Source organism: Pseudophryne corroboree, chromosome 4 (assembly GCF_028390025.1).
Source record: "Pseudophryne corroboree isolate aPseCor3 chromosome 4, aPseCor3.hap2, whole genome shotgun sequence".
NCBI classification, from domain to species: Eukaryota; Metazoa; Chordata; class Amphibia; order Anura; family Myobatrachidae; genus Pseudophryne; species Pseudophryne corroboree.
Genome location: NC_086447.1, coordinates 944,915,053 through 944,941,500, shown reverse-complemented (window position 1 = coordinate 944,941,500; position 26,448 = coordinate 944,915,053). Strand labels below are relative to the sequence as shown.

General features: G+C 49.0%; 1 protein-coding gene across 1 annotated transcript in view; it reads right to left on the bottom strand.

Moving 5' to 3' along the window:
• IARS2 (isoleucyl-tRNA synthetase 2, mitochondrial) overlaps window positions 1-26,448 on the bottom strand; it is a 349,183-nt gene that overhangs the window by 273,876 nt on the left and 48,859 nt on the right. The window contains exons 4-5 of the mRNA XM_063919433.1: window positions 20,815-20,963; window positions 7,553-7,602 (exon numbers count right to left, since the gene is read on the bottom strand). Of these exons, the coding sequence (XP_063775503.1) occupies window positions 7,553-7,602; window positions 20,815-20,963 (199 nt within the window). The remainder of the gene's footprint in view (window positions 1-7,552; window positions 7,603-20,814; window positions 20,964-26,448) is intronic.

Sequence of the window (26,448 nt, the reverse complement as noted above, 5' to 3'; positions counted from 1 at the left end):
CTCCCCCTCCTCTTCAGATGAAACATCTGAGAGATACGTGGAGATATATATATATATATATATAAAATACAGCATGGTCCTAGACCGGAGGTATCTATCAGAATACTCGTACAAAATATCCTGTAGTAGGTACACGCTTTCTTAACTAATGCTGTCTGTATAGAGACATGTACAATACTGAAGTGTTCATAAAGTCCCAGCGCTGTAGACAGGCGGCTTTACAAGGGAGACCTTACCCTGCAGTCCCGGAGACCAGCCACAGCTAGGCTCAGAAGATGGTGCCCAGCGTCTCAGTCAGGGAGTGAGGGAGAGTGTGAGGCAGCTCCAGGGCGGGAAAATATATGTTATTGTAAGAACTTACCATTGATAACGGTATTTCTCCTAAGTCAACAGGATAACATTGGGATATGATGAAGCGACAGCGGATTTGCACCAATCGGTCAAAGCTTTTCAGCCTCCCAGCATGCAGTGGGCCCGTCCATATATCACCACTTCCTGGCTCAGACAAATCAGTCGTTTTCCCAAAGCTTAAGGTAGGAGCATCATAGACAGCTCTAATCAGGCGAGAAGAACACACATGCACACCCTTCCGTACAAGAAGGAAGAGGTTAGTGAGTAAAAGGATCCTTAAATCAGGTGCGTCAGGGTGGGATCCATGTGGATCCTGTGGACTTAGGAGAAATACCGTTATCAACGGTAAGTTTTTACCATAACGTATATTTCTCTGGCAGGGTCCACAGGTTATCCATAGAATAACATTGGGATTTCCCAAAGCAATTTAGTGGTGGTGATGCTCCTAATTGGACAAGAGAATCCTTCGCCCCGAATTCAGCGTCCTGAGAAGCAAAAGGTATCCAAGGCATAATGTCTAATGAATGTGTTAATGAAAGACCATGTGGCTGCCTTACATATCTGTTCTGCTGAAGCACCACGTTGTGCTGCCCATGAAGGACCTACCTTACGTGTAGAGTGAGCAGAGACATTAGCCAGAACAGGGAGATCAGCTTGAGAATATGCTTTTGAAATAGTCATCCGAAGCCACCTCGCCAGTGTCTGCTTGTCAGCAGGCCATCCTCTCTTGGGAATTCCATAGAGAAATGGAGAGAATCTGTCTTTCTGATGGCAATGGTAGGATCCACGTTGATCCTTAAGGCACGGACCACGTCCAGCGATGCATCTCCCACAGAAAGGCCTGGTTCCTGTAAAGCCGGGACTACAATTTCTTCGTCAAGGTGAAATTTAGACACCACCTTGGGAAGATACTCAGATTTAATTCTGAGAACCGCTCTATCTGGATAAAAGATCAGAAATGGAGGACGACATAACAATGCCCCTAAATCTGATACTCTTCTAGCTGGCGCAATAGCTAGTAGAAAGAGAACGTTAGCTGTCAACCATTTAAGATCCACTTTATTAAGTGGCTCAAATGGGGCAACTTGAAGGGCCTTTAGGACTAAACTTGAGTCCCAAGACACTGTAGGAGGAACAAAAGGAAGTTGAATGTGCAGCATTCCCTGGAAAAAAGTACGCACATCCTGTAAGGTGGCAATTTTCTTTTGGAACCAAATTTGCATTCTCAAGGAAGCCACCTTCAAACCTTTATCCATTTCTGCCTGAAGGAATGCTAAGACTCTGGAAAATCTGAAAGATCTAGGGTTCATTTTCCATTCACTGCACCAAAGATTATAGGTTTGCCGTATTTGGTGATAAATGCGAGCTGAGGAGGGTTTCCTTGCTCTGAGCATTGTTTGAATTACCTGTTGTGAGAATCCTTTTGACTTCAGGATAGAGGTCTTAAGAGCCACGCCGTCAAAGACAGTCAATCCAGAAGTCTGTGATAAAAAGGACCCTGCGTCAGTAGATCTAGACGTTGAGGGAGCAGGAATGGAGCATCCATCGACATTCTCTGCAGATCTGTGTACCAATGTCTTCTGGGCCAAGCCGGAGCTATTAGAATCACGGCACCTTTTCCTTGCTTTAGCTTTTTCACCACCCTGGGTAATTAGGTGATGAAAGTCCCATCTCACCGACAGGGCATCCACAAAGATTGCTCTGGGATCCTTTGTTCTTTACCCATATGTGAGAATTTTGTTGTTCTGACGGGATGCCATGAGATCTAGCTCACCCCCACTTGTCGACTAGAGTCTGGAAGACCTCCGGGTGTAGAGCCAATTCGCTTGCCTGAATGGTGTGTCGACTGAGAAAATCCGCTTCCCAGTTTAGGTCTCCCGGAACAAATACTGCGGACAAGGCAGGATGATGAAGTTCTGCCCACTTTAGTATGTGACTTACCGCCTTCATAGCTTTTTGGCTCCCTGATGGTTGAGGTACGCTACTGCCGTCACATTGTCCAGAGCGGATCTGAACTGGTTTTCCCCGAAGGATGTCCTTTGCCTGAATCAGTGCCATGTATATGGCCCGAAGTTACAATATATTTATTGGCAGGCAACCTTCTTCCTTGGTCCATTGCCCCTGGAAACAAAACATTCCTGACACTGCTCCCCAGCCCTGGAGACTGGCATCTGTTGTCAGAATTTCCCAACCTAATATCAAAAGGGTCTCCCTTTGTCCAGATGGGATGTCTGTAGCCACCAGGCTAACAAACTCCTTATTTCCACCATAAGGACCATAGTCTGCATTTTTATCATCTGATGAAACCCATTCCATTTGGCAAGGATCAGACACTGCAGAGGCCGAGTGGAACTGAGCATACTCCACCATGTCGAATGTTGACACCATCAATCCCATCACACGCATTGCTGTGTAGCAGCTCCTGAATCCTTGGCTGAACTTTGAATATCTTGATCAGAGGTAAAAATACTCTTTGAAGGCTTGAATCCAGTACAACCCCCAAGTGAGTCATCCGCTGTGACGGATCCAGAGACGATTTCGCCCAATTTATGAGCCACCCGTGCTTCTGCCAACATGTTATTGTCTGTTGCAGATGACACAGGAGCAATTCCTGAGATTGTGCCAGGATTAAAAGATCTTCAAGGTATGGAAAAATTATTATCCCCTGCTGGCGGAGATAAACTGCCATTACCACCATCATTTTGGTAAATACTCTGGGGGCTGTGGCTAACCCAAAAGGTAGGGTCTGGAACCGAAAATGCTGTGGGAGGATAGCGATTTCCTTGAGACCAAAAGGGCCAAAAAGCTGGAACTTTAGGTTTGAATTTGTATGTGGAAGGAAACTTTACTTTCTTGGAGTCTGCTTCTGACTCCAATATATCTGTCAATTCTTTACCAAAACGAATGTCTCCAGAGAAAGGTAAAGAGTACAAAACCTTTTTAGATTCTGAATTAGCTTTCTATGTACGTAGCCAAACTGCTCTGCGAGTGGCTATTGTTGAAGCTGATGCCCTGGAAGCTATTGTACCCATATCCAAGGCTGCTTCTTCCAAGAACATCACAGCCTGTTTTATATGAGCCATATGGGATTTTTGCTCTCTAGATGCCATTGAAAGATCTCCTTCCAATGCATCAGCCCAGGCAGCCACTGCTTTTGCCATGCAAGCTGAAGCCATGGCTGGTCTAATGACTGCCCCAGACAGGGAAAAAATGGTTTTTAAAAAACCTTCCTCTCTCCTATCCGTGACATCATTTAATGATGTTGAAGGCAGGTTATATAGATTTTAGCACTAATCGAATAACAAGCGTATCTACTGTGGGGGCCACCTCCCTCTTTAAACAATCCCCAGCTGGAAGAGGATAATTGGAATTACATTTCTTAGGAATTCTAAACTTCTTACTGGGGGTGTAGCCCAAGCCTCTTCCATGATTTCCGTCAGCTGATCTGACTCAGGAAACTCAGTCTTAACTGTTTTGGGATGTTTAAACACTGGTGCCTTGGATTTTAACACAGGCTCTGCTGATTCTTCTAAGGATAGAATGGCTTTCATTGCCTTAATTAACTCAGCTATGTCCACTGAGCTAAGGCCTACCTCCACCTCTTCGTATGCAGAACCAGAGCTTAATGAGCCTTCATCCTCCGATGAATCCTCATCTGAAACATGTGTAGACTGTTAAGATGTAGATTTACTTACCACTGGCTTTTCAGCCTGTTTCTTTTGAGAGGCTGCTGCTGGAAGTGATAAACTGCAGGTGGGAAGCTGCATGAAAGGGTTAATCGTGTAACCTATTCCTGGTACAGAAGTTGGAATTATCCACTCAGCTATACTGGATAATGTTTGTGCAAACATAGCCCAAGGGGAATCAACTTGCACCTGTATCTGCCTTGTACTAATCAAGAGAACTTGGTGAAAGCTAAAACAATTTGCACACAAACCATCCTGAACCAGATACTGAGAGGTTATCCCACCTTTGCAAGACAAACATGATGTGAGTGTTGGTGTTGCTGTGAGTGTATCTTCCTCATCTTTGCCGCTCTTAGACATGATAAATAATCAACACTTACACAGTGTACTACACAATTTGTGACTGTAATCACTTTAAGACTCGTTAAAGTGACATACAATCCTACCCTACCCTGCAATGCACCAGCATTGAGGATCGTAAAAGATAGGAAAAAAATGACAATTATAGTAAAGTCAGCAATCACAATAGCAGTCAGTCACATTATACATTAGTATAATAAGCAATATGAGCACATAATCAACTACAGATACATTTCAAGTATGTAGGAGAAACATATTACTGCATTACTTTATAAAAGTTTTAACCGTATTCAGACGCATAGCGAAAGAAACCAGTAATATTATCAGACTCATATGCATTATGCACTTATCCAAGTATTCGTACTCAAAAGGTAGATAAGAGACTTAGAGGGTCATTCCGAGTTAATCGCTAGCTGAAAAAGTTTGCTGTGCAGCGATGATGAAAAAAAAACTGCACTTCTGCGCATGCGTTTGCGGCACAATGCGCACGCGCAACGTACTTTCACAACGACCGATGTAGTTTCACACAAGGTCTAGCAAAGCTTTTCAGTCGCACTGCTGGCCGCAGAGTAATTTACAGGAAGAGGGCGTTTCTGGGCGTCAAATGACCGTTTTTAGGGAGTGTTAGGAAAAACGCAGGCGTGCCAGGAAAAACCCAGGCATGGCTGGGCGAACGCACGGCGTGTTCGTGACGTCAAAACAGGAACTGAACAGTCTGAAGTGATCACAAGCGCTGAGTAGGTCTGAAGTTACTGTAAAACTGCATAAAATTATTTTGTAGCCGCTCTGCGACCCTTTCGTTCGCACTTCTGCCAAGCTAAAATACACTCCCAGTGGGCGGCGGCATAGCGTTTGCACGGCTGCTAAAAACTGCTAGCGAGCGAACAACTCGTAATGACCCCCTTAGTGCTGTATAACCCATACTCAGTAGAGTGGGATACAGGAGACTTAACCCGTTTCCAGGATAGTTCAATACGTCTGCGAACGCTGAGTGTATCCAGACACTATTAGTGTACACCACAGCTCCATGAACCTATGGTGAACACAGACGCTCAGTGAACACGGACGCACCAGTCACACAGCCGCCTATGCTGCGACTGGGTCCCCTTCGTATACAGCATCTCAGACGGAAGCGGGAAAACAGTTCATGGCGGGAGACTTGGAGGAAACTGGTCATGAACCGGGGGGGGGGGGGGCGAGCAGGAGAGCGACTGACTCCCCACCGCTGACATCAACTCTAGGGATCGCGGCCTCATACTACTCCTGGAGCCTATGATCCCTAAGGCCTGGCACTGATGCACCCGCGGTGGCAGCCGCGTCAGCTACTGTTTGGTAGTCTTCTCCCAAAGCAGTGCGGCTGTGTCCGTATTCCCCTCTAAGCGGAACCGATGCCTTACCTTCTCCCTGTGTTCCGGCCACAGCCTGGTAACGTCTGCTGGACCTGCTAGTATATCAGACACAGACGCCCGCCGAAATAGCACTGTACTCGTGGGTAAGCGTTGTCGCGGCCCAGCGAAGAGTTGTTAGAGCGACTCTTTCTAAGGTACGTATAAAACGTTTTTCAGAAAGATCGCACACAAAAAATTAGTAAGACTATAAAAATAAAATAAGAAGGCTTATGGCTGCTAAAAACCAGCAGCCCTGTGACCATGGTCCGGCTCCTGCAGCACCAAACTAAAAACTGATTTGTCTGAGCCAGTAGGTAGGGATATATGGACAGGCCCATTGCATGCTGGGAGGTCGGAAAAACTTTGACCGATTGGTGCAAATCCGCTGTCGCTTCATCATATCCCAATGTTATCCGGTGGGTAACTTGTGGACCCTGCCGGAGAAATCTGCAGTAGATTACGCCCTGGGCTGGGGGAGGGGCTACAGGTCAAGCGCCAGCTCCCCTATGCTGGTCCTCACCGCCGTTACTACGGAGTCTTATTAAAATGAGCATTAGTCCACCCAATCTGTACTCCTATGCCCTGGCGGTCTAGGGGGTAATTCCAAGTTGATCGCAGCAGGATTTTTGATAGCAATTGGGCAAAACCATGTGCACTGCAGGGGAGGCAGATATAACATGTGCAGAAAGAGTTAGCTGTGGGTGGGTTATTTTATTTCTGTGCAGGGTAAATACTGGCTGCTTTATTTTTACACTGCAAATTAGATTGCAGATTGAACACACCACACCCAAATCTAACTCTCTCTGCACATGTTATATCTGCCTCCCCTGCAGTGCACATGGTTTTGCCCAATTGCTAACAAAAATCCTGCTGCGATCAACTTGGAATTACCCCCCTAGTGGGGTCCCTGCTCGGTGATAGTGTTCTCGTCAGCATCGCGGTCCGTCTCTCTAGACCTCGACAGGAACGCGATTTAATAGCGGGTCCCACATGGGGGACCCTCTTACCTCCTCCCCATAGCAGCCACGCGAACCAGTAGAGTGTCTGCGACCGTGTGCCTAAAGCCGGAGCTCCGCCGCAAGTACCCGGGAACAGGGCGCGGAAGTATGCAATGCCGCTTGCGAGTTGATGGAGCCGCAGCACAGAATGTCACAATGACATATCAGCGCTGCAGCCCTTGAAGTCTTCTTAGAAAGCTTTTCAGGGCTGCTCAGTGCAGCCCCCCTGTTATGTGACCTGCTGCTGCCGGCACCAACTATAAACTGAGCTCCAGTAGAGGAGGCCCCAATGCATCCTGGCACAGCCTAAAGTTTTAGCATGTTGGTGCCACTGGATCAAGATACACTCTACACCCCGATGTTTTCCTGTGGAAACCAATGTAACCTGCCGCAGACAGGTGGTCATTTCATTGAGATTCTCATACAAACAAGACTAATGTATCACATTTACTGATCACTGACATCAATCATTCCTGTAATTCATCAACATGCAGACCGCGTTACACAAGTCTGTTCCTGTAGAGGAGTAACGTATTACCCACGGCAATGTGGCCTCATCAATATTAGCCGGGTCATGCCTGCGAGATGGCGCCATTCCACAGGACAAATCACTGCCGCCACTATATATACTATGACCTGCAGATGACTACACATGTATATTACACTGCTCGGATTACACAATATATTACACAGTTGTTACAGTGTTATACACATCGGCGCTGTCAGAAGAAGAAACCAAGATAAACGGAAGCGGGATCACGTTTCTAACCTGGTTGATGGGGACCAAAATACGGGTCTGTAATCCTGGTAAATGTGACCCTAAAAGCAGAATACAAACAGTATTAATATTTTTCTGAAACCTAATTATATTGTATTTTCTGTCTTTTTATATGTATCAGAAACTAAATGACACAAATGTACCACTGGCTATACATTACGTTACGTGACGCTGACAGGAGGAGAACAGACGCTGGGTAACAGAACACGGATCAATCACAAGGAAAGTGGGTTATAGCCGAAACGGCGTCTCGCCCACAAATGGCAGAAACATGGAGAAGTTCCTCTACCACTAACAGCACAATGTCTACCATCAAATTACCGACACGCCATATGGTGGGTATCCCAGAAGGCAGGCGCCGTGATGTCGGCAAGTGTGCTACTTCCAGCATTTCATGCCCTACAACAGACAGCGTGCGTCGTACACGCACATACGCCCCATTTAAAGTGAATGGGAGAATCTGTGTACACTTGGCGGCGGGCCGAGGCGCAAGCGCACCTAGGCACGCCGCTCGCCCCGCCTGCGATGTAGCCACACAATGAGTGTGGCTCCATCTGTACCAACATAATCACAATGGGGCCCCTGGTGCGTGCCGAATGCTGGAGGTAGCATTTCCCATTTGCCAGCATCCTATAGCCTGACTTCCGAATTGCCCCATAACAATGGTGTATGTATGTATGTATGTATGTATGTATGTATGTATGTATGTATGTATGTATGTATGTGTATATATATATATATATATATATATATATATATATATATATATATATATATATATATATATATATATATATATATATATATATATATACACACACACACACACACACACACACACACACACATATATATATATATATATAAAATAAGATTTTACTCACCGGTAAATCTATTTCTCGTAGTCCGTAGTGGATGCTGGGAACTTCGTAAGGACCATGGGGAATAGCTGCTCCGCAGGAGACTGGGCACAACTAAAGAAAGCTTTAGGACTACCTGGTGTGCACTGGCTCCTCCCACTATGACCCCCTCCAGACCTCAGTTAGGATACTGTGCCCGGAAGAGCGGACACAATAAGGAAGGATTTTGAATCCCGGGTAAGACTCATACCAGCCACACCAATCACACCGTATAACTCGTGATACTATACCCAGTTAACAGTATGAAATATAACAGCCTCTCAACAGATGGCTCAACAATAACCCTTTTAGTTAACGATAACTATATACAAGTATTGCAGACAGTCCGCACTTGGGACGGGCGCCCAGCATCCACTACGGACTACGAGAAATAGATTTACCGGTGAGTAAAATCTTATTTTCTCTGACGTCCTAGTGGATGCTGGGAACTCCGTAAGGACCATGGGGATTATACCAAAGCTCCCAAACGGGCGGGAGAGTGCGGATGACTCTGCAGCACCGAATGAGCGAACTCTAGGTCCTCCTCAGCCAGGTTATCAAACTTGTAGAATTTAGCAAATGTGTTTGACCCCGACCAAGTAGCAGCTCGGCAAAGTTGTAAAGCCGAGACCCCTCGGGCAGCCGCCCAAGAAGAGCCCACCTTCCTCGTGGAATGGGCTTTTACAGATTTAGGATGCGGCAGTCCAGCCGCAGAATGTGCAAGTTGAATCGTGCTACAGATCCAGCGAGCAATAGTCTGCTTTGAAGCAGGCGCACCCAACTTGTTGGGCGCATGCAGGATAAATAGCGAGTCAGTCTCTGACTCCAGCTGTCCTGGAAACATAGATTTTTAGGGCCCGGACTACGTCCAGCAACTTGGAGTCCTCCAAGTCACGAGTAGCCGCAGGCACCACAATAGGCTGGTTCAAATGAAACGCTGAAACCACCTTTGGGAGAAATTGGGGACGAGTCCTCAATTCCGCCCTATCCATATGGAAAATCAGATAAGGGCTTTTACAAGACAAAGCCGCCAATTCTGACACACGCCTGGCCGAAGCCAAGGCCAACAGCATGAATAACGGAAAAAGGAGAGAGAAGCGCTCATGTGTTCAAAATGGATACTCAATCTATACAGAGCCGGTATAATAATATAGAAATTTATTAAATAACAAGTACACCAATTATAATGTGATTGGTTAACATAATAAAAACGAATAAAATAAATAAAATAATATAGATATCGTGCTGGCCAGCAGTTTTCAGTTAGCACATATGATTCTAAAAAGTCCTTGTTACCGGACCTGAAAAGTGTCAGCGTATAATGAGCTGTGATAAATGTTCCTTAAGTATCAATAATTCCACTAGATATAATTGTCCTGGAGAGACATCAGCGTATTGTTACTTTGTAACAGTCAAACAGTATATGCAGTACGCTAGAATGATAACGGTGAAATGGCAGAAAGCAGCATAAAACAATTTGAGTCCGATTACCTCCCTGTTGGAAAAGGCGGTGTGGTCCTACCCCCGGTAACCGAGCGTCCTCGGTATAAGATGTTGCACGGGGGGTGCCTTTTTAGTGTCACCGACTGTAGCTTCCTTCACACTTATAGGAGGAAATGGTACAACGGACTTCTGTGGCTGGAGCCTGCTTCGGCAATGGTGCTGCTGTTGCTGGTAGCTGACCACGGTTGAATCGTTTTGTGTTCCCGTGTCTGCTCTCGCTATAGTGAACAATTCACCTGTGGCTTAATGATGAACACTGCTGCAGCTTCGAAAAAGGGGCGGAGACTGACGCGTTTCGTCACGGATCACGTGACTTTTTCAAAGGCCAACAGCATGACCACTTTCCATGAGATATTTTAGTTCCACGGTTTTAAGTGGTTCAAACCAATGCGACTTTAGGAAATCCAACACCACGTTGAGATCCCAAGGTGCCACTGGGGGCACAAAAGGGGGCTGAATATGCAGCACTCCCTTAACAAATGTCTGAACTTCAGGTAGTGAAGCCAGTTCTTTTTGGAAGAAAATCGATAGAGCCGAAATCTGGACCTTAATGGAACCCAATTTTAGGCCCATAGTCACCCCTGACTGTAGGAAGTGCAGAAATCGACCTAGCTGAAATTCCTCCGTTGGGGCCTTCCTGGCCTCACACCACGCAACATATTTCCGCCATATGCGGTGATAATGGTTTGCGGTCACTTCTTTCCTAGCTTCAATAAGCGTAGGGATAACTTCCTCCGGAATGCCCTTTTCCTTCTGGATCCGGCGTTCAACCGCCATGCCGTCAAACGCAGCCGCGGTAAGTCTTGGAACAGACAGGGCCCCTGCTGCAGCAGGTCCTGTCTGAGCGGCAGAGGCCATGGGTCCTCTGAGATCATTTCTTGAAGTTCTGGGTACCAAACTCTTCTTGGCCAATCCGGAACAATAAGTATAGTTCTTACTCCTCTCCTTCTTATTAGTCTCAGTACCTTGGGTATTGAGAGGCAGAGGAGGGAACACATACACCGACCGGTACACCCACGGTGTTACCAGAGCGTCCACAGCTATCGCCTGAGGGTCCCTTGGCGCAATATCTTTTTAGCTTTTTGTTGAGGCGAGACGCCATCATGTCCACCTGTGGCCTTTCCCACCGGTGTACAATCATTTGGAAGACTTCTGGATGAAGTCCCCATTCTGCCATTGCCATCCTGCTTCTTGTGCCGCCCTGTCGGTTTACATGGGCGACCGCCATGATGTTGTCTGACTGGATCAGCACCGGCTGGTGTTGAAGCAGGGGTCTTGCCTGACTTAGGGCATTGTAAATGGCCCTTAGTTCCAGAATATTTATGTGTAGGGAAGTCTCCTGACTTGTCCATAGTCCCTGGAAGTTTCTTCCCTGTGTGACTGTCTCCCAACCTCGAAGGCTGGCATCCGTGGCCACCAGGACCCAGTCCTGTATGCCGAATCTGCGGCCCTCTAGAAGATGAGCACTCTGCAGCCACCACAACAGCGACACCCTGGTCCTTGGAGACAGGGTTATCAGCCGATGCATCTGAAGATGCGATCCGGACCACTTGTCCAACAGATCCCACTGAAAGATCCTTGCATGGAACCTTCCGAATGGAATTGCTTCGTAAGAAGCCACCATCTTTCCCAGGACTCGCGTGCAGTGGTGCACCGACACCTGTTTTGGTTTTAGGAGGTCTCTGACTAGAGATGACAACTCCTTGGCCTTCTCCTCCGGGAGAAATACTTTTTTCTGTTCTGTGTCCAGAACCATCCCCAGGAACAGTAGACGCGTTGTAGGAACCAGCTGCGACTTTGGAATATTCAGGATCCAGCCGTGCTGTTGTAGCACTTCCCGAGCTAGTGCTACACCGATCAACAACTGTTCCCTGGACCTCGCCTTTATAAGGAGATCGTCCAAGTACGGGATAATTAAAACTCCCTTTCTCCGAAGGAGTATCATCATTTCGGCCATTACCTTGGTAAATACCCTCGGTGCCGTGGACAGACCAAACAGCAAAGTCTGGAATTGGTAATGACAGTCCTGTACCACAAATCTGAGGTACTCCTGGTGAGGAGGGTAAATGGGGACATGCAGGTAAGCATCCTTGATGTCCAGTGATACCATGGAATCCCCCTCGTCCAGGCTTGCAATCACCGCCCTGAGCGATTCCATCTTGAACTTGAACCTTCTTATATAAGTGTTCAAGGATTTTAAATTTAAAATGGGTCTCACCGAACCGTCCAGTTTCGGTACCACAAACATTGTGGAATAGTAACCCCGTCCTTGTTGAAGGAGGGGTACCTTGATTATCACCTGCTGAGAATACAGCTTGTGAATCGCCTCCAGCACTGCCTCCCTGTCCGGGGGAGCTGTCGGCAAGGCAGATTTGAGGAAACGGCGAGGGGGAGACGTCTCGAATTCCAGCTTGTACCCCTGAGATACTACTTGCAGAATCCAGGGATCCACCCGTGAGCGAGCCCACTGGTCGCTGAAGTTCTTGAGACGGGCCCCCACCGTACCTGGCTCTGCCTGTGGAGCCCCAGCGTCATGCGGTGGACTTAGAGGAAGCGGGGGAGGACTTTTGTTCCTGGGAACTGGCTGTATGTTGCAGCTTTTTCCCTCTACCTCTGCCTCTGGGCAGAAAGGACGCGCCTCTAACCCGCTTGCCTTTCTGGGGCCGAAAGGACTGTACCTGATAATACGGTGCTTTCTTTGGCTGTGAGGGAACATGGGGTAAAAATGCTGACTTCCCAGCTGTCGCTGTGGAACCGAGGTCCGAGAGACCATCCCCAAACAACTCCTCACCCTTGTAAGGCAATACTTCCATGTGCCTTTTAGAATCTGCATCTCCTGTCCACTGCCGAGTCCACAATCCTCTCCTGGCAGAAATGGACATTGCGTTTATTTTAGATGCCAGCCGGCAAATATCCCTCTGTGCATCTCTCATGTACAAGACAGCGTCTTTAATATGCTCTACGGTTAGCAATATAGTGTCCCTGTCTAGGGTATCAATGTTTTCCGACAGGGAATCTGACCACGCAGCTGCAGCACTGCACATCCATGCTGAAGCAATAGCCGGTCTCAGTATAATTCCTGAGTGTGTATATACAGACTTCAGGATAGCCTCCTGCTTCCTATCAGCAGGTTCCTTTAGGGCGGCCGTGTCCGGAGACGGTAGTGCCACCTTCTTTGACAAGCGTGTGAGTGCTTTATCCACCCTAGGGGATGTCTCCCAACGTGACCTATCCTCTGGCGGGAAAGGGTACGCCATTAGTAACTTTTTAGAAATTACCAGTTTCTTATCGGGGGAAGCCCATGCTTCTTCACACACTTCATTTAATTCATCAGATGGGGGAAAAAACCACTGGTAGTTTTTTCTCCCCAAACATAATACCCTTTTTTGTGGTACCTGGGGTAATATCAGAAATATGCAACACATTTTTCATTGCCGTAATCATGTAACGGGTGGCTCTATTGGAATGTACACTAGTCTCATCATCGTCGACACTGGAGTCAGTATCCGTGTCGACATCTGTGTCTGTCATCTGAGGTAGCGGGCGTTTTAGAGCCCCTGATGGCTTTAGAGACGTCTGGGCAGGCACAGGCTGAGAAGCCGGCTGTCCCACATCTGCTATGTCGTCAAACCTTTTATGTAAGGAGTCGACACTATCGCGTAATTCCTTCCACATAACCATCCACTCAGGTGTCGACCCCGCAGGGGGTGACATCACATTTATCGGCACCTGCTCCGCCTCCACATAAGCCTCCTCATCAAACATGTCGACACAGCCGTACCGACACACCGCACACACACAGGGAATGCTCTGACTGAGGACAGGACCCCACAAAGCCCTTTGGGGAGACAGAGAGAGAGTATGCCAGCACACACCAACAGCGCTATATAACACAGGGATTAACACTATAACTGAGTGATTTTTCCCAATAGCTGCTGGTATACACAATATTGCGCCTAAATTTAGTGCCCCCCCCTCTCTTTTTTACCCTATGTAGTCTGGAAACTGCAGGGGAGAGCCTGGGAGCGATCCTTCCAGCGGAGCTGTGAGGGAAAATGGCGCCAGTGTGCTGAGGGAGATAGCCCCGCCCCTTTTTCGGCGGACTTCTCCCGCTTTTTTCTATGTATATCTGGCAGGGGTATTTTACACATATATAGTCTCTATGACTATATTATGTGTTATTTGCCAGCCAAGGTACTCAATATTGCAGCCCAGGGCGCGCCCCCCCCCCCCCCCCCCCAGCGCCCTGCACCCATCAGTGACCGGAGTGTGAGGTGTGCATGGGAAGCAATGGCGCACAGCTACAGTGCTGTGCGCTACCTTGATGAAGACCGAAGTCTTCTGCCGCCAATTTCCAGGACCCTCTTCTTGCTTCTGGCTCTGTAAGGGGGACGGCGGCGCGGCTCCGGGACCGGACGACCAAGGCTGGGCCTGTGTTCGATCCCTCTGGAGCTAATGGTGTCCAGTAGCCTAGAAGCCCAAGCTAGCTGCAAGCAGGCAGGTTCTCTTCTCTCCCCTTAGTCCCTCGTAGCAGTGAGTCTGTTGCCAGCAGATCTCACTGAAAATAAAAAACCTAAAATAAACTTTCTTTTTCTAAGAGCTCAGGAGAGCCCCTAGTGTGCATCCAGCTCAGCCGGGCACAAAATTCTAACTGAGGTCTGGAGGAGGGTCATAGAGGGAGGAGCCAGTGCACACCAGGTAGTCCTAAAGCTTTCTTTAGTTGTGCCCCGTCTCCTGCGGAGCCGCTATTCCCCATGGTCCTTACGGAGTTCCCAGCATCCACTAGGACATAAGAGAAATATATTTCTCTATCGTCCTAGTGGATGCTGGGGTTCCTGAAAGGACCATGGGGAATAGCGGCTCCGCAGGAGACAGGGCACAAAAAGTAAAGCTTTAGGATCAGGTGGTGTGCACTGGCTCCTCCCCCTATGACCCTCCTCCAAGCCCCAGTTAGGTTTTTGTGCCCGGCCGAGAAGGGTGCAATCTAGGTGGCTCTCCTAAAGAGCTGCTTAGAAAAGTTTAGCTTAGGTTTTTTATTTTACAGTGAGTCCTGCTGGCAACAGGATCACTGCATCGAGGGACTTAGGGGAGAAGAAGTGAACTCACCTGCGTGCAGGATGGATTGGCTTCTTTGGCTACTGGACATTAGCTCCAGAGGGACGATCACAGGTACAGCCTGGATGGTCACCGGAGCCTCGCCGCCGGCCCCCTTGCAGATGCTGAAAAGAGAAGAAGGTCCAGAATCGGCGGCAGAAGACTCCTCAGTCTTCTTAAGGTAGCGCACAGTACTGCAGCTGTGCGCCATTGCTCTCAGCACACTTCACACGGCAGTCACTGAGGGTGCAGGGCGCTGGGGGGGGGGCGCCCTGGGCAGCAATGAAAATCCTTTTTTTGGCAAAAAACACCTCACATATAGCCTCCGGGGCTATATGGAGATATTTAACCCCTGCCAGAATCCATTTTTAAGCGGGAGACGAGCCCGCCGAAAAGGGGGCGGGGCCTATCTCCTCAGCACACAGCGCCATTTCCTCACACAGCTCCGCTGGTCAGGAAGGCTCCCAGGCTCTCCCCTGCACTGCACTACAGAAACAGGGTTAAATCAAGAGAGGGGGGGCAAAATTTGGCGAAATTGTGATTTTATAAAAGCAGCTATAAGGGAGCACTTATTATAAGGCTATCCCTGTAAAATATAGCGCTTTGGTGTGTGCTGGCAAACTCTCCCTCTGTCTCCCCAAGGGGCTCGTGGGGTCCTGTCCTCTATCAGAGCATTCCCTGTGTGTGTGTGCTATATGTCGGTACGTGTGTGTCGACATGTATGAGGACGATGTTGGTGAGGAGGCGGAGCAAATTGCCTGTAATGGTGATGTCACTCTCTAGGGAGTCGACACCGGAATGGATGGCTTATTTATGGAATTACGTGATAATGTCAACACGCTGCAAGGTCGGTTGGCGACATGAGACGGCTGGCAAACAAATTAGTACCTGTCCAGGCGTCTCAAACACCGTCAGGGGCGTTAAAACGTCCTTTTACCTCAGTCGGTCGACAGACACAGACACGGACACTGATTTCAGTGTCGACGGTGAAGAAACAAACGTATTTCCCTTTAGGGCCACACGTTACATGTTAAGGGCAATGAAGGAGGTGTTACATATTTCTGATACTACAAGTACCACAAAAGAGGGTATTATGTGGGATGTGAAAAAACTACCTGTAGTTTTTCCTGAATCAGATAAATTAAATGAAGTGTGTGATGATGCGTGGGTTCCCCCCGATAGAAAATTATTGGCGGTATACCCTTTCCCGCCAGAAGTTAGGGCGCGGTGGGAAACACCCCTTAGGGTGGATAAGGCGCTCACACGCTTATCAAAACAAGTGGCGGTACCGTCTATAGATAGGGCCGTCCTCAAGGAGCCAGCTGACAGGAGGCTGGAAAATATCATAAAAAGTATATACACACATACTGGTGTTATACTGCGACCAGCGATCGCCTCAGCCTGGATGTGCAGAGCTGGGGTGGCTTGGTCGGATTCCCTGACTAAAAATATTGATACCCTTGACAGGGACAGTATTTTATTGACTATAGAGCATTTAAAGGATGCATTTCTATATATACGAGATGCACAGAGGGATATTTGCACTCTGGCATCAAGAGTAAGTGCGATGTCCATATCTGCCAGAAGATGTTTATGGACACGACAGTGGTCAGGTGATGCAGATTCCAAACGGCACAAAGGTGTATTGCCGTATAAAGGAAGAGGAGTTATTTGGGGTCGGTCCATCGGACCTGGTGGCCACGGCAACTGCTGGAAAATCCACCGTTTTTACCCTAAGTCACATCTCTGCAGAAAAAGACACCGTCTTTTCAGCCTCAGTCCTTTCGTCCCTATAAGAGTCATATCTGCCCAGGGATAGAGGAAAGGGAAGAAGACTGCAGCAGGCAGCCCATTCCCAGGAACAGAAGCCTTCCACCGCTTCTGCCAAGCTCTCAGCATGACGCTGGGACCGTACAGGACCCCTGGATCCTACAAGTAGTATCCCAGGGGTACAGATTGGAATGTCGAGACGTTTCCCCCTCGCAGGCTCCTGAAGTCTGCTTTACCAAGGTCTCCCTCCGACAAGGAGGCAGTATGGGAAACAATTCACAAGCTGTATTCCCAGCAGGTGATAATCAAATTACCCCTCCTACAACAAGGAAAGGGGTATTATTCCACACTATATTGTGGTACTGAAGCCAGAAGGCTAGGTGAGACCTATTCTAAATCTAAAAAATTTGAACACTTACAAAGGTTCAAATCAAGATGGAGTCACTCAGAGCAGTGATAACGAACCAGGAAGAAGGGGACTATATAGTGTCCCGGGACATCAGGGATGCTTACCTCCATGTCCCAAATTTGCCCTTCTCACTAAGGGTACTTCAGGTTCGTGGTACAGAACTGTCACTATCAGTTTCAGACGCTGCCGTTTGGATTGTCCACGGCACCCCGGGTCTTTACCAAGGTAATGGCCGAAATGATGATTCTTCTTCGAAGAAAAGGCGTCTTAATTATCCCTTACTTGGACGATTTCCTGATAAGGGCAAAGTCCAGGGAACAGTTGGAGGTCGGAGTAGCACTATCTCGGATACTGCTACAACAGCACGGGTGGATTCTAAATATTCCAAAATCGCAGCTGATCCCGACGACACGTCTGAGTGTCAGTGCATCATTGCACAAGGGTCCTGGTAAAAATGGTGGCTTCCTACGAAGCAATTCCATTCGGCAGATTTCACGCAAGAACTTTTCAGTGGGATCTGCTGGACAAATGGTCCGGATCGCATCTTCAGATGCATCAGCGGATAACCCTATATCCAAGGACAAGGGTGTCTCTCCTGTGGTGGTTACAGAGTGCTCATCTTCTAGAGGGCCGCAGATTCGGCATTCAGGATTGGATGCTGGTGACCACGGAGGCCAGCCCGAGAGGCTGGGGAGCAGTCACACAAGGAAAAAAAAAAAAATTTCCAGGGAGTGTGATCAAGTCTGGAGACTTTTCTCCACATAAATATACTGGAGCTAAGGGTAATTTTATAATGCTCTAAGCTTAGCAAGACCTCTGCTTCAAGGTCAGCCGGTATTGATCCAGTGGGAAAAACATCACGGCAGTCGCCCACGTAAACAGACAGGGCGGCACAAGAAGCAGGAGGGCAATGGCAAAAACTGCAAGGACTTTTCGCTGGGCGGAAAATCATGTGATAGCACTGTCAGCAGTGTTTCATTCCGGGAATGGAAACTGGGAAGCAGACTTCCTCAGCAGGCACGACCTCCACCCGGGAGAGTGGAAACTTCATCGGGAAGTTTTTCCACATGATTGTGAACCGTTGGGAAATACCAAAGGTGGACATGATGGCGTCCCGTCTGAACAAAAAACGGGACAGGTATTGCGCCAGGTCAAGAGACCCTCAGGCAATAGCTGTGGACGTTCTGGTAACACCGTGGGTGTACCAGTCGGTGTATGTGTTCCCTCCTCTGCTTCTCATACCTAAGGTACTGAGAATTATAAGACGTAGAGGAGTAAGAACTATACTCATGGCTCCGGATTGGCCAAGAAGGACTTGGTACCCGGAACTTCAAGAGATGCTCACAGAGGACTTATGGCCTCTGCCGCTAAGAAGGGACTTGCTTCAGCAAGTACCATGTCTGTTCCAAGACTTACCGCAGCTGCGTTTGACGGCATGGCGGTGGAACGCCGGATCCTAAGGGAAAAAGGCATTCCGGAAGAGGTCATTCCTACCCTGGTCAAAGCCAGGAAGGAGGTGACCGCACAACATTATCACCACATGTGGCGAAAATATGTTGCGTGGTGTGAGGCCAGGAAGGCCCCACGAAGAAATTTCAACTCGGTCGATTCCTGCATTTCCTGCAAACAGGAGTGTCTATGGGCCTCAAATTGGGGTCCATTAAGGTTCAAATTTCGGCCCTGTCGATTTTCTTCCAGAAAGAATTGGCTTCAGTTCCTGAAGTCCAGAAGTTTGTCAAGGGAGTATTGCATATACAACCCCCTTTTGTGCCTCCAGTGGCACTGTGGGATCTCAACGTAGTTCTGGGATTCCTCAAATCACATTGGTTTAAAACCAGTCTAATCTGTGGATTTGAAGCATCTCACATGAAAAGTGACCATGCTCTTGGCCCTGGCCTGGGCCAGGCGAGTGTCAAATTGGTGGTTTTTTTTTTTTTTTTTTTCCTCAAAAAAGCCCATATCTGTTTGTCCATTCGGACAGGGCAGAGCTGCGGACTCGTCCCCAGTTCTCTCCCTAAGGTGGTGTCAGTGTTTCACCTGAACCAGCTTATTGTGGTGCCTTGCGCCTACTAGGGACTTGGAGGACTCCAAGTTGCTAGATGTTGTCAGGGCCCTGAAAATATAGGTTCCAGAACGGCTGGAGTCAGGAAAACTGACTTGCTGTTATCCTGTATGCACCCAACAAACTGGGTGCTCTTGCTTCTAAGCAGACTATTGCTAGTTGGATGTGTAATACAATTCAGCTTGCACATTCTGTGGCAGGCCTGCCACAGCCAAAATATGTAAATGCCCATTCCACAAGGAAGGTGGGCTCATCTTGGGCGGCTGCCCGAGGGGTCTCGGCTTTACAACTTTGCCGAGCGGCTACTTAGTCAGGGGCAAACACGTTTGTAAAATCCTACAAATTTGATACCCTGGCTAAGGAGGACCTGGAGTTCTCTCATTCGGTGCTGCAGAGTCATCCGCACTCTCCCGCCCGTTTGGGAGCTTTGGTATAATCCCCATGGTCCTTTCAGGAACCCCAGCATCCACTAGGACGATAGAGAAAATAAGAATTTACTTACCGATAATTCTATTTCTCGGAGTCCGTAGTGGATGCTGGGCGCCCATCCCAAGTGCGGATTATCTGCAATACTTGTACATAGTTACAAAAATCGGGTTATTATTGTTGTGAGCCATCTTTTCAGAGGCTCCGCTGTTATCATACTGTTAACTGGGTTCAGATCACAGGTTGTACAGTGTGATTGGTGTGGCTGGTATGAGTCTTACCCAGGATTCAAAATCCTTCCTTATTGTGTACGCTCGTCCGGGCACAGTATCCTAACTGAGGCTTGGAGGAGGGTCATAGGGGGAGGAGCCAGTGCACACCACCTGATCCTAAAGCTTTACTTTTTGTGCCCTGTCTCCTGCGGAGCCGCTATTCCCCATGGTCCTTTCAGGAACCCCAGCATCCACTACGGACTCCGAGAAATAGAATTATCGGTAAGTAAATTCTTATTTTTACAATCCTTCATTATAAACTCTGAGGAATATGTACTAAAGCTTGGAGAGACATTAAGTACCAACCAACCAGCTCCTATTTCACACAAGGCAGTTAGGAGCGGAGTGGCTGGTACTCTCTCACTCTAAGGGGGACATTTTCTAAGCCGTGATAAGAGTGGAGAAGTGACCCAGTGGAGAAGCAATCAGCAGCTCTGTATCATTTTATAGTATGCAAATTATAGAAGTTACTTGGGCAACTTCTCCGCTCCTATCACCGCTTAGTAAATGACACCCAAAAACCTTAATAAATACCCTCCTTAATCTCAAAAGTCAGAAAACATGCAATTAACCTAATTACATTGGACAGGTCATCCTGGACAGGAAATATGTAAGTAGGTGCTATGGGCAAGATTAGGGTTAGGGTGAGGGTTATATTGAGAGAAAATAAAAATTAAAACGAATAATTGGAGATAATAATTGGTGACGACAACAGTAACATTCTTGTGCCCTCATTTCATTGGCTGACTGACAGAATATAATTGCTGCGCAGGAATCGGCAGCGAGCAGACATGACACCAGGAATTAGCACGCGTCACCTTTTCATGCATTTTGTAGAAGACATCTAGTTGTTTTGCTTCATACTTCTTATGGAAGGTGCAATAGGCGTTATCCCAGTCCGCCATTATCCCCCAGCGGATGAACGAGGCTTTCTGCTTCTCAATGGCTTTCTCTGCGAACACCCGGGCTAGATAGAGCAGGGACACTTGTTAACGTCACGATGAGATCTTCCTACTTCACACACAGAGCCCTATATGTACCAGCCTGGCTTATTCCGTACAATACATTGCTGCTGTGACTATAGCGGCTACACCTCCGACACCTCACCTCCGCCGTAACTCACCGGCTACTCACACACAGAGCCCTATATGTACCAGCCTGGCTTATTCCGTACAATACATTGCTGCTGTGACTGTAGCGGCTACACCTCCGACACCTCACCTCCTCCGTAACTCACCGGCTACTCACACACAGAGCCCTATATGTACCAGCCTGGCTTATTCCGTACAATACATTGCTGCTGTGACTGTAGCGGCTACACCTCCGACACCTCACCTCCTCCGTAACTCACCGGCTACTCACACACAGAGCCCTATATGTACCAGCCTGGCTTATTCCGTACAATACATTGCTGCTGTGAATGTAGCGGCTACACCTCCGACACCTCCTCCGTAACTCACCGGCTACTCACACACAGAGCCCTATATGTACCAGCCTGGCTTATTCCGTACAATACATTGCTGCTGTGACTGTAGCGGCTACACCTCCGACACCTCCTCCGTAACTCACCGGCTACTCACACACAGAGCCCTATATGTACCAGCCTGGCTTATTCCGTACAATACATTGCTGCTGTGACTGTAGCGGCTACACCTCCGACACCTCACCTCCTCCGTAACTCACCGGCTACTCACACACAGAGCCCTATATGTACCAGCCTGGCTTATTCCGTACAATACATTGCTGCTGTGACTGTAGCGGCTACACCTCCGACACCTCCTCCGTAACTCACCGGCTACTCACACACAGAGCCCTATATGTACCAGCCTGGCTTATTCCGTACAATACATTGCTGCTGTGACTGTAGCGGCTACACCTCCGACACCTCCTCCGTAACTCACCGGCTACTCACACACAGAGCCCTATATGTACCAGCCTGGCTTATTCCGTACAATACATTGCTGCTGTGACTGTAGCGGCTACACCTCCGACACCTCCTCCGTAACTCACCGGCTACTCACACACAGAGCCCTATATGTACCAGCCTGGCTTATTCCGTACAATACATTGCTGCTGTGACTGTAGCGGCTACACCTCCGACACCTCACCTCCTCCGTAACTCACCGGCTACTCACACACAGAGCCCTATATGTACCAGCCTGGCTTATTCCGTACAATACATTGCTGCTGTGACTGTAGCGGCTACACCTCCGACACCTCCTCCGTAACTCACCGGCTACTCACACACAGAGCCCTATATGTACCAGCCTGGCTTATTCCGTACAATACATTGCTGCTGTGACTGTAGCGGCTACACCTCCGACACCTCCGCCGTAACTCACCGGCTACGTCATACACAGAGCCCTATATGTACCAGCCTGGCTTATTCCGTACAATACATTGCTGCTGTGACTGTAGCGGCTACACCTCCGACACCTCCGCCGTAACTCACCGGCTACTCACACACAGAGCCCTATATGTACCAGCCTGGCTTATTCCGTACAATACATTGCTGCTGTGACTGTAGCGGCTACACCTCCGACACCTCCTCCGTAACTCACCGGCTACTCACACACAGAGCCCTATATGTACCAGCCTGGCTTATTCCGTACAATACATTGCTGCTGTGACTGTAGCGGCTACACCTCCGACACCTCCTCCGTAACTCACCGGCTACTCACACACAGAGCCCTATATGTACCAGCCTGGCTTATTCCGTACAATACATTGCTGCTGTGACTGTAGCGGCTACACCTCCAACACCTCACCTCCGCCGTAACTCACCGGCTACTCACACACAGAGCCCTATATGTACCAGCCTGGCTTATTCCGTACAATACATTGCTGCTGTGACTGTAGCGGCTACACCTCCGACACCTCACCTCCTCCGTAACTCACCGGCTAGTCACACACAGAGCCCTATATGTACCAGCCTGGCTTATTCCGTACAATACATTGCTGCTGTGACTGTAGCGGCTACACCTCCGACACCTCACCTCCGCCGTAACTCACCGGCTACTCACACACAGAGCCCTATATGTACCAGCCTGGCTTATTCCGTACAATACATTGCTGCTGTGACTGTAGCGGCTACACCTCCGACACCTCCTCCGTAACTCACCGGCTAGTCACACACAGAGCCCTATATGTACCAGCCTGGCTTATTCCGTACAATACATTGCTGCTGTGACTGTAGCGGCTACACCTCCGACACCTCCTCCGTAACTCACCGGCTAGTCACACACAGAGCCCTATATGTACCAGCCTGGCTTATTCCGTACAATACATTGCTGCTGTGACTGTAGCGGCTACACCTCCGACACCTCACCTCCGCCGTAACTCACCGGCTACTCACACACAGAGCCCTATATGTACCAGCCTGGCTTATTCCGTACAATACATTGCTGCTGTGACTGTAGCGGCTACACCTCCGACACCTCACCTCCTCCGTAACTCACCGGCTACTCACACACAGAGCCCTATATGTACCAGCCTGGCTTATTCCGTACAATACATTGCTGCTGTGACTGTAGCGGCTACACCTCCGACACCTCCTCCGTAACTCACCGGCTACTCACACACAGAGCCCTATATGTACCAGCCTGGCTTATTCCGTACAATACATTGCTGCTGTGACTGTAGCGGCTACACCTCCGACACCTCCTCCGTAACTCACCGGCTACTCACACACAGAGCACTATATGTACCAGCCTGGCTTATTCCGTACAATACATTGCTGCTGTGACTGTAGCGGCTACACCTCCGACACCTCCTCCGTAACTCACCGGCTACTCACACACAGAGCACTATATGTACCAGCCTGGCTTATTCCGTACAATACATTGCTGCTGTGACTGTAGCGGCTACACCTCCGACACCTCACCTCCTCCGTAACTCACCGGCTACTCACACACAGAGCCCTATATGTACCAGCCTGGCTTATTCCGTACAATACATTGCTGCTGTGACTGTAGCGGCTACACCTCCGACACCTCACCTCCTCCGTAACTCACCGGCTACTCACACACAGAGCCCTATATGTACCAGCCTGGCTTATTCCGTACAATACATTGCTGCTGTGACTGTAGCGGCTACACCTCCGACACCTCACCTCCTCCGTAACTCACCGGCTACTCACACACAGAGCCCTATATGTACCAGCCTGGCTTATTCCGTACAATACATTGCTGCTGTGACTGTAGCGGCTACACCTCCGACACCTCACCTCCGCCGTAACTCACCGGCTACTCACACACAGAGCACTATATGTACCAGCCTGGCTTATTCCGTACAATACATTGCTGCTGTGACTGTAGCGGCTACACCTCCGACACCTCCTCCGTAACTCACCTTCTACTCACACACAGAGCCCTATATGTACCAGCCTGGCTTATTCCGTACAATACATTGCTGCTGTGACTGTAGCGGCTACACCTCCGACACCTCACCTCCTCCGTAACTCACCGGCTACTCACACACAGAGCCCTATATGTACCAGCCTGGCTTATTCCGTACAATACATTGCTGCTGTGACTGTAGCGGCTACACCTCCGACACCTCACCTCCGCCGTAACTCACCGGCTACTCACACACAGAGCCCTATATGTACCAGCCTGGCTTATTCCGTACAATACATTGCTGCTGTGACTGTAGCGGCTACACCTCCGACACCTCACCTCCTCCGTAACTCACCGGCTACTCACACACAGAGCCCTATATGTACCAGCCTGGCTTATTCCGTACAATACATTGCTGCTGTGACTGTAGCGGCTACACCTCCGACACCTCCTCCGTAACTCACCGGCTACTCACACACAGAGCCCTATATGTACCAGCCTGGCTTATTCCGTACAATACATTGCTGCTGTGACTGTAGCGGCTACACCTCCGACACCTCACCTCCTCCGTAACTCACCGGCTACTCACACACAGAGCCCTATATGTACCAGCCTGGCTTATTCCGTACAATACATTGCTGCTGTGACTGTAGCGGCTACACCTCCGACACCTCACCTCCTCCGTAACTCACCGGCTACTCACACACAGAGCCCTATATGTACCAGCCTGGCTTATTCCATACAATACATTGCTGCTGTGACTGTAGCGGCTACACCTCCGACACCTCACCTCCTCCGTAACTCACCGGCTACTCACACACAGAGCCCTATATGTACCAGCCTGGCTTATTCCATACAATACATTGCTGCTGTGACTGTAGCGGCTACACCTCCGACACCTCACCTCCGCCGTAACTCACCGGCTACTCACACACAGAGCCCTATATGTACCAGCCTGGCTTATTCCGTACAATACATTGCTGCTGTGACTGTAGCGGCTACACCTCCGACACCTCCTCCGTAACTCACCGGCTACTCACACACAGAGCACTATATGTACCAGCCTGGCTTATTCCGTACAATACATTGCTGCTGTGACTGTAGCGGCTACACCTCCGACACCTCCTCCGTAACTCACCGACTACTCACACACAGAGCCCTATATGTACCAGCCTGGCTTATTCCGTACAATACATTGCTGCTGTGACTGTAGCGGCTACACCTCCGACACCTCACCTCCGCCGTAACTCACCGGCTACTCACACACAGAGCCCTATATGTACCAGCCTGGCTTATTCCGTACAATACATTGCTGCTGTGACTGTAGCGGCTACACCTCCGACACCTCACCTCCGCCGTAACTCACCTTCTACTCACACACAGAGCCCTATATGTACCAGCCTGGCTTATTCCGTACAATACATTGCTGCTGTGACTGTAGCGGCTACACCTCCGACACCTCCTCCGTAACTCACCGGCTAGTCACACACAGAGCCCTATATGTACCAGCCTGGCTTATTCCGTACAATACATTGCTGCTGTGACTGTAGCGGCTACACCTCCGACACCTCACCTCCTCCGTAACTCACCGGCTACTCACACACAGAGCCCTATATGTACCAGCCTGGCTTATTCCGTACAATACATTGCTGCTGTGACTGTAGCGGCTACACCTCCGACACCTCACCTCCTCCGTAACTCACCGGCTACTCACACACAGAGCCCTATATGTACCAGCCTGGCTTATTCCGTACAATACATTGCTGCTGTGACTGTAGCGGCTACACCTCCGACACCTCACCTCCTCCGTAACTCACCGGCTACTCACACACAGAGCCCTATATGTACCAGCCTGGCTTATTCCATACAATACATTGCTGCTGTGACTGTAGCGGCTACACCTCCGACACCTCACCTCCTCCGTAACTCACCGGCTACTCACACACAGAGCCCTATATGTACCAGCCTGGCTTATTCCGTACAATACATTGCTGCTGTGACTGTAGCGGCTACACCTCCGACACCTCCGCCGTAACTCACCGGCTACTCACACACAGAGCCCTATATGTACCAGCCTGGCTTATTCCGTACAATACATTGCTGCTGTGACTGTAG